Here is a 14,810-nt window from a genome sequence, read left to right on the forward strand (position 1 = left end):
TCTCTTAAATAATTCTTTAGCAATGTTATATGAACATAATTTAGTACACAAATAATATATTATATTTATCTTTAATTCAAAATTAATTAATCATATAATGATATATCATCAGTATAAACTCACGAATGTATATATATAGTTTTTATTGATTCTTTAAAAGATCTGTTATTGTTATTTTTAGAGAATACAAAGGTGTTCCTAAGAAAATCTTAAAGAGTAGTCTATGAAACGTTATGGAGAAGGTTTCCAGTATTAGAGTAAGTCTACACTAATATAGTGTTTAAATCATAGATTAGTTTTTTCCTTGTTAGGACAACAATTTTTTTGTTAAGTGTTAAAATAAGAAATAAAGTTTATGAATTTGTATCGTGTAACATTGTTCTATGATAATAACTTGAGCAATGTTATATGCACATATTTTTGGTATACAATTTAGATATACAGATAATATGTTATTATGTAATTGGGTATTACAGTATTTTATTTAGATTTCTATGACCAGAGTATTTTTGTAATAAAATATGAGAATTATAGATATGATTATACTCTTACTTATTTCTACAAAATCTCTCTTATAGTGTTTACACTACACTCATTCCTACCCATTCGTGTTTACAAAAGTGAATTCATCTCAATCATTCTCTTGTGCCTGCTTAGGTAGCATGTCATTTTTCTTATATAAATTTACTTAAAAAAAAAAGTATTCTAAAGAAAAAAAATTAACAAAACTATAAAAGCAAGATAAAAACTAATTCGTTAAACATTAAACAAAATATGGATTAACAGATAAAACAAAAACGAGAAGTGATACTATCTGATGTCACACACGTGAGTTTTTCAATGTTAATGTTAACAAAATGCATAATTGACAACTGTTCTAGATCAAATATTGAGTAAGCTAATAAGATATAGTTAAAAAAAATAAATCTTGATACAAACTAATTATCTAAAAGAGAGAAACTTACTACATTATTTATGAAAATTATGAATAAAAAAGGATGACCATGGTCTTCCTCTATCATAAATGAAGAATTATCAGTGAAATTTTCAAAGAACTATCATTAGTTTTAATTTTGTAAAACAAATTAAACTAGGAGATTTACATTAAATCTAGCCAATATAAAAAAGTAACTTTTAAATTTATTATTGAGTTTTAAACACAAGTTTTAATTTGTCAATTTTAAATAAATATATCATCGAACTAAATTTATTTTGATATCAGTATAATCAAATTATAAATATTTAATAATAAATTATATAAAAATATTTTATATATTATTTTTAAACAATTAATTAATTTAATTATCACTCCATTGGATTGGACCTTTTTTTTGTTCTCTCCTGTCCTGTCCTGTCAAGGAAACATTGATTAATAATTAATTTAGTTTTGATTAATGGTTTTTTACACAAAATCTTTATAATTTAATTGGCCTAATCGGTAGTCGGTAGAAAACATTGTTTAAAAGAATAAATTAAAATGCCTATTTATATGTTAATTAATAATTAATTTGGTTTTGATTATACGTTTTGTTTACCGAATTCCCCATAAATTTTACAAAATAAAATGTTAACCCTTTGTTTTCATCTAACATACCTATCAACCCATACATGCCGTTGATTGTATCGTAAGCGAGCTAAGCTGCTATGAAAATTCTCGACTTTGTTTACTGGTAGTTGAAAATTCCAGATCCCTTCCTTCTTCGTCTTCCTCCCAAGTCTTCAGATTCTAATTACATGCTCTTCTTCTTCTTTTTCTTCAAATCCTCCAATGGCTAAACCCCAATTGAAACCCAAAGCTCGAAACGTGGTCGAATCGCTCTTCCACTTCGATCTCTCTCCCCACTCTCTCTCTTCCCCAATCAAATCCCTCTCCATTTCCCAATCCCTTCTCTATCTCGGCACTCAATCTGGCCGCCTCATTCTCCTCTCCTTCGAGCCGTCTTCTCCAAACACGCTGTCGTTTTTGAAAAGCGTTGTGGTGGGTGAATCTCCCGTGGAATCTATTCTTGTTTTAAGTGAACTCAACAGGGTTTTGATTCTATGCGATGAGTGTTTGTTTTTGGTGGATGATTTGTTGGTTCAGCCTGTGAAGAAAGTTGGGTTTTTGAAAGGGGTTAGTGTTATTACTAAGAGAGTGAAGACGAGTGAATCGGAGTGTACTAATTTGTTGGAAACTGGTTCCGGCATTTTGCCAAACAGTTCGAGTGCGAGTACTAGTCAGCGTTTGCTGCAGAAATTGGGGGGTGGGATTAAGAGTAATGGGGTCAAAGTTAAAGAACAGGAGCAGACTCGGAAGGGTAGCGATGTTTTTGCTGTTATTGTTGGTAAAAGATTGATTTTGATAGAGTTTGTCAATGGTAATGTCTTGATTTTGAAGGAAATTCAGTGTATAGATGGGGTTAAGACTATGGTGTGGCTTAATGATTCGATAATTGTAGGTACTGTCAATGGGTATAGTTTGGTTTCGTGTGTTACAGGTCAGAGTGGTGTGATTTTTTCGTTACCTGATGTATCGAGTTTTCCATTGCTTAAGTTGATGTTAAAGGAGAGGAGGGTACTGTTATTGGTAGACAATGTGGGGGTAGTTGTGGATGTGCATGGGCAGCCGGTTGGTGGGAGTTTGGTATTTAGGAGGAGTCCGGATTCTATTGGGGAGTTATCAATGTATGCGGTGGTTGTGGGGGATGGGAAGATGGAGCTGTATCATAAGAAATCAAGTGTCTGTATTCAAACGGTTACACTTGCCGGGGAAGGTGTTATCCCGTGCATTGCAACAGATGGGGAATTCGGGGGAGGGAACGTTGTTGTTGTTGCAGTGCCCACCAAGGTATGTGCACAAATGTTAATTGAGTTATGCTAGTAAAGCTTTACTGAGTATTAAGTATACATAGGTTTAGAGTGTTTTATGAATTATTTAAACTTAGCTTAAGAAAAGAAGTTTGGAAACTGTTTCTTCTGGCTTTTCTTCAATACTCTACAGATTGATAAAGTAAAAGCTTGGTGGACTTATGACTTGGTTGTGATCACCGCCTGCATTCCAACTTTAAGTTACAACGATTTTTTATTATTATTTCTGGGTGTATGTTTGATTTTTCAGGTTATTTGTTACCGAAAAGTACCTGCTGAAGAACAAATTAAAGATTTATTGAGAAAGAAGGATTTCAAGGAAGCCATCTCCTTGGTGGAGGAGCTTGAGTGTGAAGGTGAAATATCAAAGGAAATGCTGTCCTTTGTTCATGCTCAAGTGGGATTCCTCTTGCTTTTTGATCTGCATTTTGAGGAAGCGGTAGATCATTTTTTGCAGTCAGAAACTATGCAGCCTTCTGAAGTATTTCCATTTATAATGCGAGACCCAAACCGCTGGTCATTGCTGGTATGCTCTTATATGCTCATTTCCTTGTGGACCTTATGAATCTGGTAAATGCATTATTTTGGATTTGTGTTAACATCAAGCCATGTGGCTAGGTTAAACATAACCAATTCATTTAGTTTGGAAAGTATAACATTTTAGGTCTCAACTGGCCCATAATTTAGTTGGGCTTAATGAGGAAGAAGCATTCCAAGAGTGGTCAGTTGCATCTGATAATATGTAGTTATAGCATTTGACCTCGCATTTGCAGGTTCCTAGAAATCGCTATTGGGGCTTGCATCCTCCTCCTGCACCTCTTGAGGATGTTGTGGACAGTGGGCTTGCTGCTATCCAAAGAGCTATTTTCCTTAAAAAAGCAGGTGTAGAAACTGCAGTAGACGATGATTTTCTATCAAATCCTCCAAGCAGAGCTCATTTACTAGAACAAGCAATCAAAAACATCATCAGGTATCCATAATATTCCTCATGTTTATCTGTTTGGTAGCTTTTTATTATGGTTTCCTATTGTCTCTTATGTTTTTTCTTCTTTTGGGTGGGAGGTGATCATATCTATGAAATAATGGAAAATTTTAGTTCCTTAATGTTGCAGCTCTGTGGCGTTCTATCAATTTTTATTTTAAGTGATCCATATCTTAAGTATTGCATATTTACTGTTTTAGGCAGTATATGTGTGGTGATGGCTTAGGACTCGTAATGTGCCTCAAACCTCTGTCTCTCTCTCTCTCTCTCTTCTTTCTACAGGTATCTTGAAATTTCTCGTGAGAAGGAGTTGACCAATTTGGTGAAGGAAGGAGTTGACACACTGTTAATGTATCTCTATAGAGCCTTAAATCGTGTGCATGACATGGAGAAGTTAGCATCTTCAGAAAACAATTGTATTGTGGTATGTGCAACTTTCCTGTATGCTTGTATGAGATATTATACATTTATTCTGTGACATGTTTTTGACGAATTTTCAACCTCAATTAGTAGTGATTATATGAGGGTTCTTGATCAATGCCATTAATGACTGATGGATGAAAAATTATTAATATAAGATTCTGGATAATGATATAAAGGTTTGAGTAAGTTAAATGAGAAGAAGTATGTGGAGCTACATAATTTATTTGCATAAAGGGAATACAAATGCAAATTTGTTAATGAAGAAGTTCTTGCTTGCTGCATACTTAGGATAAGATCCAAAGTAGCAACTCATAATCAAACAATTTCTGATATTCTGCTAGATTATTTTTGTCGGCTTATCTTTGAGTAAAGGTTTGCCTTCCAGTAAAAGAATTCGGAGGAAAAAATATTGATTTTAGAGTTTAAACAAAATTAATTGAATTCTTCTTTCAAGTTGGAGTTTTACGATTCAATTTGGCAGTTCAATCACTTAATAATATCGAGCTGCATTGAACATAAAATATTTCATGAGTGAATACGCCGTGACATCATTAATAAAAAATATTGGCTATTGTCAGGCAAGTGTAGGCATCCAGCTCTTTTGGGTTTGAAAACTCAGCATACTTTGTTTGTTGTAAAATCATTATCAAATTGTTTTATAGGCCTCAAGTCAATGCAATATGTGTGAATGTGGTAAAATGTGGAATCTTAGTATTCCAATGCATTGAAACTAGAGAGGCCATTCTCAGGGGCTTGCTTGAAGGATGACAGTAGAACTTGCATGGGCGGTGCAGGAGGAGTTAGAAACTTTGTTGGATGACTCTGGGCATCTTCGCACTCTTGCCTTCCTCTATGCAAGTAAAGGGGTTAGCTCAAAGGCTCTTGCTATTTGGCGCATCTTAGCTAGAAATTATTCATCTGGCTTATGGAAGGACCCTGCTGTTGAGAATGACTTGCCTAATGGAAGTACAGATGTAATATCTGGTAGGGAGATTGCTGCAACGGAGGCTACAAAGATCCTTGAGGAGTCATCTGATGAGGATTTAATTTTGCAACATCTTGGTTGGGTATGTGCTAGTTCTTGTTGAAAATTTTCTTTCAAATAGAATTTTTAGATATTACTTTCTTAATTTCAAATTTTTGTTCCACCTTTGGGATTCTCACATTTTGTGTGAACTTATATATTCTATTGATGTAGACTTTGAATGCCTGAGTTCCATTTCTTCCCTTATATATCAAGCTGGCTAAAAAAGGAAAAAGAACAAAAATTAGAGAGAAAATTTTTGAGGTTAATAAATATGTTTTATGCATACAAATTGATGTAGAAAGAATAGGATATGTTTAAGGTTATTTTAGTAGTTTCTTTTTTATCTTCGGGATTTATTTCTAAAGTTATCTTAGAGTTGTTTCAGATTTTATCATGTATCTAATCACTATTAGAATTCCATTTCATAAGCCCCAAAACGTAGACTTCTATTGTTAGTGTGGACAAACTAGATCATTTAATATTTAAGTATTAATTTGGTCCTTATGGAATATTTATTTCTCTCTTAGTTTTTCCCTTTTTCAATCCTTCTTGATTTAAACCCTTTCTTGGTTGTTGTCCTTTGATTATACCCTTCTTTATTCTCTCAATTTTCTATATTTTCTTTATTTCTATATTGCTTATCTTTTTTCTTTTTTTCTTCTTCTGTTTCTTTATCAGAGTAGATATAGAAAAGAGATAGGAAATAGAGACATTGAGAGAAGTATGGAATCAATGAGAAGCAGGAAAGGGGATAAATTAAGAAGGCTTAGAAGAACTAAGAAAATAAGATAGCCTGTAAAGAGAAAACCAATACTCATCTAATAAACAATCAAAAACCATGTGAAATAATAATAGAAGCCTTCATTTATAGGCTTATGAAGTAGAAATCTTTGTCTAATCTAGTATTATATAAATCTAAAGAAATTCAAGACAAAATTAAACTGTAAGATAACATTGACAAATCAATTCCCTAATGTAAGTTGAAGAAACTACTACAATAAACATAGCCTATTCTTCCTACCTCACAATATTTTGGGAAAGCTTAAAATGGAAAGGTAAATAAACACTCTGGGAAGGAGGGATTAGATATTAACGGTTTGGTTATTAATACATTGGTGATATCTACTAGATTGCAGATATAAACCCGGTTCTGGCTGTTAAAGTTTTGACATCAGAGAAAAGAGCGACTCAACTTTCTCCTGGTAGGTCTCATCTCATATAGAATGCCCGGTCTTATGGACTCTTTGCATTTGTTTTCCTATTTACTTTAGTTTTGTGACACATTGGATTACTTCTGGGTTTCTGTTTTATATGGTGTAGCACACTATATTGCCTGTGACATAACATTTTTATCCTTTTTTATTAGTTTTTCAAGTGACTTAAAAAATGTTTCTTTTAGCAAAGTGAAAAAACCTTTTATATGCCAATTTGTGACATGATGTGTAAAATTAAGCATCAATGGGGACTGCAGATTCTGATTTAAAATTTTGATCACATTATTGATATGAGGAGTTGTTTTAGTTAAAATAGAAATTTCAATGACCTGGACACATTTTTGCATAAAATAATTTTCATTGTGTCATTGAATCTTATTGAACCAGTTTCAAAGCTGAAGATTACTTTCTATCTTTTAATTTGTATGTTAAGAACCCATAACTTTTGAAATAACATGGTTTTGTTCGTATTTACATGACACTGAGGCTAGTACTTATGTCATGTGTGAATTTTATTTTCTGTGCATTGTGCTCACATGGTGATCACAAATTTATTCTTTAGCTTCTTACTGCAGATGAAGTGATTGCTGCAATTGATTCGAAGAAGGTTGAAATCCTACAAAGGTATGTACAATGAAGTTTTATATGCATAAAAGTAGCAATGTCCTTCAATGAAGTCATAGACTTTTCCTTTAATTGGAAAAACAAGGGAATTTGTACACGAATGTCTCCATGGAGTTCTTTACATTCTTTAGCTAGCCTTTACGGATGCAATCAGAACTGTTTTGTTGATTTAGCGAACTGCCATCTGCAGACTTCAGGTCAAAATTCAGAGTCAACTTTTTAGAGTTTATAAATCCTTTGGCTTCTTCCTTTTCAAATATTATTCTCAGCATCTGTTGGATATAAACTTAGAAAGAGATAGGAATGATTTTGTGTTGAGAAACTTTTAAATTGCAATTTTAACTCTTGTCATGCATTCACATTGCCAGCCTGAAGAATAGAGCTGGTGTGGAAGCTTGGGCCTCTTCACTTAAAAAGTAGTGGATTTTATAGGGCTTATTGAGAGCCATTATAATGTGCATGCTTACATATTTTCTTCATGCATATGATAAATTTAAGACTTTATTTTCTTTGTTGGAGTTGCCAGTCCACTCCCTTGTAATTCTTCCTTCTCTCCAATGAAGTTTCTTTTTCTTATGCAAAATTAGACACATATCACAGGTGGCTGACTGATCGGTTTATGTTGTTTCCCCATTTAATGTATCTGGATCTTCGGTTTTGTTTCATGTCTGTTTTTTCTGTACTATATAAACAATTGAAAGTTCATTTTTACAATTAGTTTTGGTGTTGTACTTCCCTACTTCTTCAATTATTGGGTATCAATTAAGAGGCAAAGGAGTCTCCTCTTAAACTATTTCATTAATAGTCTGACGGTTATTGTTTAATTTTCATGGTTTTAGTTATTCACATGGGTAAACTTTTTGTCTGAGATATGTGTATATATATTGCTTAGATATTGGGTTGTAAACTGAGCCACTACATATGTAGCTTACTGTGAAAATTTTTTGCCTAATTTGTTATCTTTCGATAGGGAACTAGAATTGTTATCATAAGATTTGTAATATCTTTTCTCTTCTTTCATGTAGTGCCTTTCTTTGTTTGTGTTAGTTCTTTATGCTTTTGTTATGTATGTGTGTGTGTATTTTCTCCTCAGATTATGCCACCACGTGGATCTTGCACTTAGATTCCTTGTTTGTGCAGGTATCTGCAATGGTTGATTGAAGATCAAGACTCTAATGATACTCATTTCCATACACTATATGCTCTGTCACTTGCAAAGTCAGCTATTGAAACATTTGAAGCAGAAATTAGCTTAGAAAACCGTGCAACTGCAAGGCTGGAAGAAGCAAAATGTTCTGATTTTGGGAGGGATTCCATCTTTCAAAACCCTGTACGAGAAAGATTGCAAATATTTTTACAGTCTTCAGACTTGTATGATCCTGAAGAGGTTCTTGAATTAATTGAAGGATCAGAGTTATGGCTGGAAAAGGTTTTTCTCTTATCAGTGGAATAAAGATCCATGAATTTTTTTCCTCGTACTGTCTTGGATTTTTTGCCCATTTGAGTATGGTTAGATAAATATGTTGACTGTGTACTTATTCCCAAGGCCCAAGATGGATGGGAATGAATTTACTTTGTCTCTGTTGTCGATTCTAGTAACATTTATTCTCAATAGATAGTTTTCACATTTAACTCACTGCTGATTAAATTTCTGGACTTTGTTTTACAGGCTATTTTGTACAGAAAACTAGGTCAAGAGACGTTGGTCCTCCAAATTTTGGCCCTGTAAGCTTCTTGTCATTTGTAGAATACTAAAGGTAGAAAGTGGTCAGCGCTGTAATAGCTAAGGGACAGCTTTTATTTTTAATATTTACAAATGATCCTATGGATTTTCAGGAAGTTGGAGGACAGTGAAGCTGCAGAACAATATTGTGCAGAGATTGGAAGACCAGATGCCTATATGCAGTTGGTTTCTGCATTCTCTCTTTGCTTCATCTTTCTTTTCATTGCTCCCTTATTTTTTTACCCGTTAATGTGATGCTTTTTAATATACCTCTACTCTCAGGCTTTGACATATCATGTTTTTATAATCTCAGGCTACTTGATATGTATTTAGATCCACAAGATGGTAAGGAGCCTATGTTCAAGGCTGCTGTTCGCCTATTGCACAATCATGGAGAATCACTGGATCCTTTGCAAGTTTTAGAGGTATATATTACCCCACATCCTCCTCTGATGTTAGTGGGCAAGATGTAATGATAACAATAAAATAATATTTAAATAGTTTTCTATCTTTGACTGGTAGAGGCATACATTAAATATTTTCGAATTGATCTTAAAACTTGTGCATCTCCTTTCTTTAAAAGTGAAGTGAATTATGAAATTCTTATAATAAATTTTTGGAAATAATCTATTGACAGCTTATCATGATTTACATTAATACTTTTATTTTGGTAAAATATAGTGGACTGAATCTCCTAGCGTCTTCATATTTTCATAGAAGATAATATTTTTGACATCTGTGATATAGGGTATTATAACATAATTTTTAATATTATGGGTCATAATTTTATAGAAATGAGAACTTTAAGAGATGAGCAAAACTACATTTACAAATATTTTTAACTAACTTATCCGTACAATTGACCTAGTAGCGTGTAATTGGGTGGTTTTGAAGTAATAGAAAAAGTAAAAATAAACAATCATATCACTCATTTTTCATTTACATATTGTAATGCCAACTTGTATGGATCAATAAGAAATGTTTGTACATGTAGTTTTATTCTTAGGAGATATTCTTCAGACAGATACAATGTCAAAATTCTAATATTTGAATGGCCACGACCCTGTTTTCTGCAGGGATGGGGAGTTGATTTTTTTTCTGCATTATTCTGCTTTTGTTTCCTCCTGTATTTTTCCTAGGTTATCTGAGATTTTATGTTGCAGACATTGTCCCCAGATATGCCCCTTCAACTTGCATCAGATACAATACTGAGAATGTTGAGGGCTCGACTTCACCATCATCGGCAAGGACAAGTAAGTGTTTCTTACCTTAAATAAGAGCGAACCTTCTGAAGCAAACTTCTTCACTGATGCATCTTCTGTTCCCCTCTAAATTAAAGGTTTTTCTTGCTAGAAATTGCGCCCTGCTTAGTTCTTGTTTTACATCTTGAAATATAAAATTTCCTGTTGTAATATGGATTAAACCTTTTGTCTCTTGTGATCTCAACTGTGCTGGATCATTTTATTTTACATTTTTGTATTCTCTGCTCACATAAAAAAGGGCACATGATAAAAGAGTGCTCTTTAATGAATTTCATGTTCTTGTTTTCAGGTTTTTTTTTTTTTTGTGAAAATATTGAAAAGGATTGGAAATTGCAAGAAATAAGAAACCCTTCATCGTGTTAGTCAGAAAACAATATTTAAAAGCACATAAAATGAAAACATGTTCAGCGTGCTTATTTGGGAAAAATATACTTTTAAGATAAAATATCAATTCAAAACAATTAATAATTAAATAACAAAAATTTATTGTATTACAGTAATAACATAAATCCCTCCACCATTAAGTTTTTAGTTTTAAATAAACGACAGAGAGGCCATTAGATAATATTCATTAAATCATGATATTTTAAATTCTAACTACACAGTAATGGCCACTAACGGTAGGGGGATTGATTTTAATTCCAAATTATCAAGGGGAGATTTAGTATTTGATGAAACCTTGTAGGGTTGAGATAAAACCCCTTAATTTAATTTTTTGAAGTTTTTACGAAAAAAAATGAAGATAGAATTTAATTTAATTGTGAGTTGAATCTGAGATGGTAATTAAATGAAGAAACTACAAGAGAGAAATTTCAGTTCAAAGTTTGAAAGAAAAATTGCATTTTCTTCTTATTATTTGATAGTAAGAAAAATTACAGCCATATATTTTGTTTTCGCTTTTTGTTATTTCGTAATGTACAAAAATTTTTGTTCATTTTTTGTTTTTTTGTCTTGTAATATATTTAAATGATTGTTTATTTTAAAAATACAATGTCTTTAGACAAACATGTCTAATGTGTTTACATCTTTCATGGTTTTAAAAGTTGTTTTCATACGAATATGCTGAATGCATTTTCATTTTTTTATTTTCATTATTAAAAAACATAAAATAACACACCCTAAAATCCATAAGCCCTTTGTTTTGATGATTTTGCATTTTTTTAAGGGGTTTGTTTTAGTGGCACATGTGTAGGTTTTATTTGATGCCAAAGCAATATCTTCTACTTCATCAAGTTGCAGCCTTTACCAAATTATGTGACTTTTCCCTGTTGTAGTGCCTATAAAATGAACTACATTTTGATTACTTTTTCCAGATTGTGCATAATCTATCCCGAGCTGTGGACATTGATGCAAGGTTAGCAAGATTAGAGGAAAGATCACGGCATGTTCAAATCAATGATGAGAGCCTTTGTGATTCTTGTCATGCCCGCCTTGGAACTAAACTATTTGCAATGTATCCCGACGATACTATCGTGTGTTATAAGGTTGGCAGTTCTGTTCCAATATCTTTTTCTTTTGAATCTCGTTGTTACCAAGTTTGTGTTAGTAGGAAAAGCTTAGGTTGTTTCTGACAAGTCACTCATAGGGCATGGAGAAAATATATATTTTTCAGATCTTAAATTTTTATATTGAAACTGCAATAGCTGCAAGATTCTGATATTCTTGCTTTGAAGCATTGCACGGTAACAACTGTATGAGGTTTTACTGATTATGAGAATAAAAATTAATTGTTTTATGAACTCTGGAGTGGCAAGGTCTTTAAACCAGTTTTGCTGCTTTCCGGAATGTCACGAGTCACCTTGGCAACAATCTTTTAGCTGAAGGCCTGGTAGTCAAGATTATTCATAGCAGAAAACTGGAAAAAAAAAAAAAGGATATAGTTTTGTTGAATTCTTGATTATTTGAAACTGGGTTGCAACTCTATGCAGTGTTTCCGGCGACAAGGTGAATCAACTTCTGTCACTGGTCGCGACTTTAAGCAAGATGTTTTAATCAAACCCGGTTGGCTTGTGACACGATGATGTAGAGGAAAAACTCAAAACTTACAGATAAAAGGCAACATTTCCTGTCCATGGATCCTTAGTTTCAAGCTGCGGTCTCAACCGTCACAGATTGGAGAAGGATTTCAGCAAATTGAAGTTGCAAATGTTTAAATGTTGTGTGTATTTTAGTTCTGTTCAATGCTTACACCTCCAGGTACTCTCTATTCAGTAGCCAATAGAAGGATAAAATTACAGTGAAACGGTTTGATGTACACAATGTATAAGCATGGGTTCCCAAATAAATTGTTTAAGAAATGAGGTGTTTCTGTAATTAATTAAAGTTTTGGGGTATACAAAGGCAAATAATTGCTTTAATTATTTTTAACGCCATTTCAGGGATTAAACAGAAAAACAATACACCCACTATCACCGACCTTTTATAGATGTTGAATGTCAATATTGGAGGTTCCAAGATGGCCAAAGGACTATTTCCCACCCAAGGTTTGCCGTAAACTTAAGTTTCTACCCTTTATCTTTGGTAATACCAAATATTCATCCATGAGTAATTAAAATTAACAGAATTTTATCCCTTGAAATTTTATCTCTTTTTGTCTTCTTAAACTTTAAAAACTAAAAATTTCTCTTAATCTAAATTTTAAAAAATGGTAGTTTCACTCTAGGGTTTTGTTTTGAAATCTCCGATGACATCTTCGGTTTCATTGTCGACGGTTTTTCTCTCTCGAAGTATCCTCTTCTTTGGGCGGTCTCTTTTCTCTCATTTGGACGCTCGATTGACGTCGGAGAAACCGTGGAAGATGAAGAACTTCGTCAACGTCAATCAGGTATCCAAATGGGAGGAAAGAGACCGTCAGAAGGAGAAGATGCTTCAAGAGGGAGAGATCGTCGAAGATGACGCCGGAGATTTTAAAATGAAACCCTAGGGTGAAACTGTCATTTTTTAAAACTTAGGTTATAAAAAACTTTTAGTTTTTAAAATTTAGAGGGGTAAAAAGAGATTATATTTTATTTTATTTTTAATATTATAGATAAAATAATGATTTTACTTTTACCACTGTTAATTTTAACTATTTATGGGTAGGTATTTGATATTATCAAAGATAAAGAGTAAAAACTTGAGATTGTAGCATACCTTAGGTGGGAAATAGTCCTTTGGCCTTCCAAGATATAAATGCTTGGGGCAAGGTACTGTCGTATCATTTGGGATGTATTCTTTTCACTTTTAAGAAAAGGCTAATAAGATAATTAATATTTTTATTATCTATAATCTTGATTAGCTTTTTACTATTGATATTTTTTTATTTAAAATATTATATATATCCAGTTTGGATATATAATCCAGTATCCATTGATATGATAGATGTCACATCAATATATTGTTACATTATACACAAATTATTAATTAATTAATTTTTTAACACTTTGCATTCAAATTGTATTAACTTAAAAATTGACCGTTTTAAAGATGTTTTATAGATGGACGTAAGAAATAGAGTTATATTTAAAGAATTTAGTGATGCTTTGATATTTGAATTATGACATTTTAAATTTGTAATTAAGTTTTCGAGTTAATATAATTTGGGTGTAAAGTGTAAAATACGAAAAAAAAAATAATTTATTTAAAACATGATAATATATTGATGTAACATCTATTAAATCAGACGTTATATCGATGGGTATTAGACTATGAATCTAGATTGATTACATAAAATATTTTTATATTTTTATTCTTTGTTTATCTCAATATAGTTTTGCATATGATCAAGATAGAGATATTTGCTCATTAATTAAATAAATCCTTCGAACATTGTGTTCGTAATGTATTTTATCATTTTCTCTTTAGCTCTAACATATTTAATCCTATTATCATCTATCTATATCTATTGTCTTCTATACCAAATCAATACAATAATAAAATCGAATATTTTGATTACTCCGAAAATTGTAATATATGATTTTGTGACTAAATTAACTAAAAATTTCATAATTAAATACATAAATACCTTAATGTAACCAAAATTTCAGTTGAAATTTGTATACATACCTAAATATTACAAATTTTTTACCTTAATTTCGAAATAATGATGTTGAAATTGGAGTGATGGCGTGAGAACAAAAAATTTGAAAAAAAATGTATATAAAATCGAAAACGGTTGGTTAATTTTGTCATTTTAATTAATTTTCTAAAGGCCAAAGCACTATTTCCCACCTAAGTTTTAGCCAACTATTTAAACACACCCATGACTTTTCAAAAACTCAAATATTCACCTATAAGTTAATTTCTATTAGAGATAAAGGTAAAATTATTATTTTATCACTAAACCCTAAAAATTTATATCATTTTCTCCTCTCATTTTAGAAAACTAACAAATTTTTTTTAATAATAAAACTTTAAAAAGTTACATTTTCTCCTAGGTTTTTTTTTCATTTTCAACGATTGAATGTCGTTTTTTGCCATCAACTAGTCTTTTCATCATCTTCTTCTCTCATCATCGATTTTCCCACCAAATCAATTTCATTTGACAAAGAAGGTTTGTCTTTGTTCAACGAAATTAGTCTAGTGGAAACATCGACGATGAGAGAATAAAATAATATTTTGATTATTATTTTATTTCCAAATATTCACCAATAAGCTAATTTTTATTAGAGATAAAAGTAAAATTATTATTTTATCACTAAACCCTAAAAATTTATATCATTTTCTCCTC

The 14,810-nt window shown here is 31.9% G+C and overlaps 1 protein-coding gene across 5 annotated transcripts; it reads left to right on the forward strand.

The window, feature by feature from the left end:
- Positions 1 to 1,605: 1,605 nt before the first annotated feature.
- LOC123218781 (vacuolar sorting protein 3) lies at positions 1,606 to 12,399 on the forward strand. 5 transcript variants are annotated; one of them, XM_044640406.1, is made up of 14 exons: positions 1,613 to 2,827; positions 3,098 to 3,373; positions 3,621 to 3,817; positions 4,112 to 4,253; positions 5,047 to 5,319; positions 6,409 to 6,481; positions 7,069 to 7,117; positions 8,258 to 8,546; positions 8,787 to 8,842; positions 8,954 to 9,022; positions 9,154 to 9,265; positions 10,004 to 10,093; positions 11,416 to 11,586; positions 12,031 to 12,399. In XM_044640406.1, the coding sequence occupies exons 1-14, from the start codon at positions 1,769 to 1,771 to the stop codon at positions 12,121 to 12,123; spliced, it is 2,949 nt and encodes a 982-aa protein (XP_044496341.1). In that variant the 5' UTR covers positions 1,613 to 1,768; the 3' UTR covers positions 12,124 to 12,399. The 5 variants fall into 5 exon arrangements, 3 of the variants coding, with proteins under 3 accessions (XP_044496343.1, XP_044496342.1, XP_044496341.1); XM_044640407.1 differs by lacking the exon at positions 12,031 to 12,399 and having other exon boundaries at positions 1,608 to 2,827; positions 10,017 to 10,093; positions 11,416 to 11,551; XR_006502739.1 differs by lacking the exons at positions 11,416 to 11,586; positions 12,031 to 12,399 and having other exon boundaries at positions 1,607 to 2,827; positions 8,954 to 9,026; positions 10,004 to 10,021.
- The last annotated feature ends 2,411 nt before the right edge of the window (positions 12,400 to 14,810 follow it).

This window comes from Mangifera indica, chromosome 6 (genome assembly GCF_011075055.1).
Source record: "Mangifera indica cultivar Alphonso chromosome 6, CATAS_Mindica_2.1, whole genome shotgun sequence".
In the NCBI taxonomy this organism is placed as follows: domain Eukaryota; kingdom Viridiplantae; phylum Streptophyta; class Magnoliopsida; order Sapindales; family Anacardiaceae; genus Mangifera; species Mangifera indica.

What these genes read in the sequence shown, in the direction of transcription:
- LOC123218781 (XM_044640406.1), top strand. Translation starts at nt 1,769, where the DNA reads ATGGCTAAACCCCAATTGAAACCCAAAGCTCGAAACGTGGTCGAATCG. An exon ending in CAGAGTTATGGCTGGAAAAG is followed by an intron (nt 8,547 to 8,786) that starts GTTTTTCTCTTA and finishes TTTGTTTTACAG; the next exon opens with GCTATTTTGTACAGAAAACT. An exon ending in ACCATCATCGGCAAGGACAA is followed by an intron (nt 10,094 to 11,415) that starts GTAAGTGTTTCT and finishes TACTTTTTCCAG; the next exon opens with ATTGTGCATAATCTATCCCG.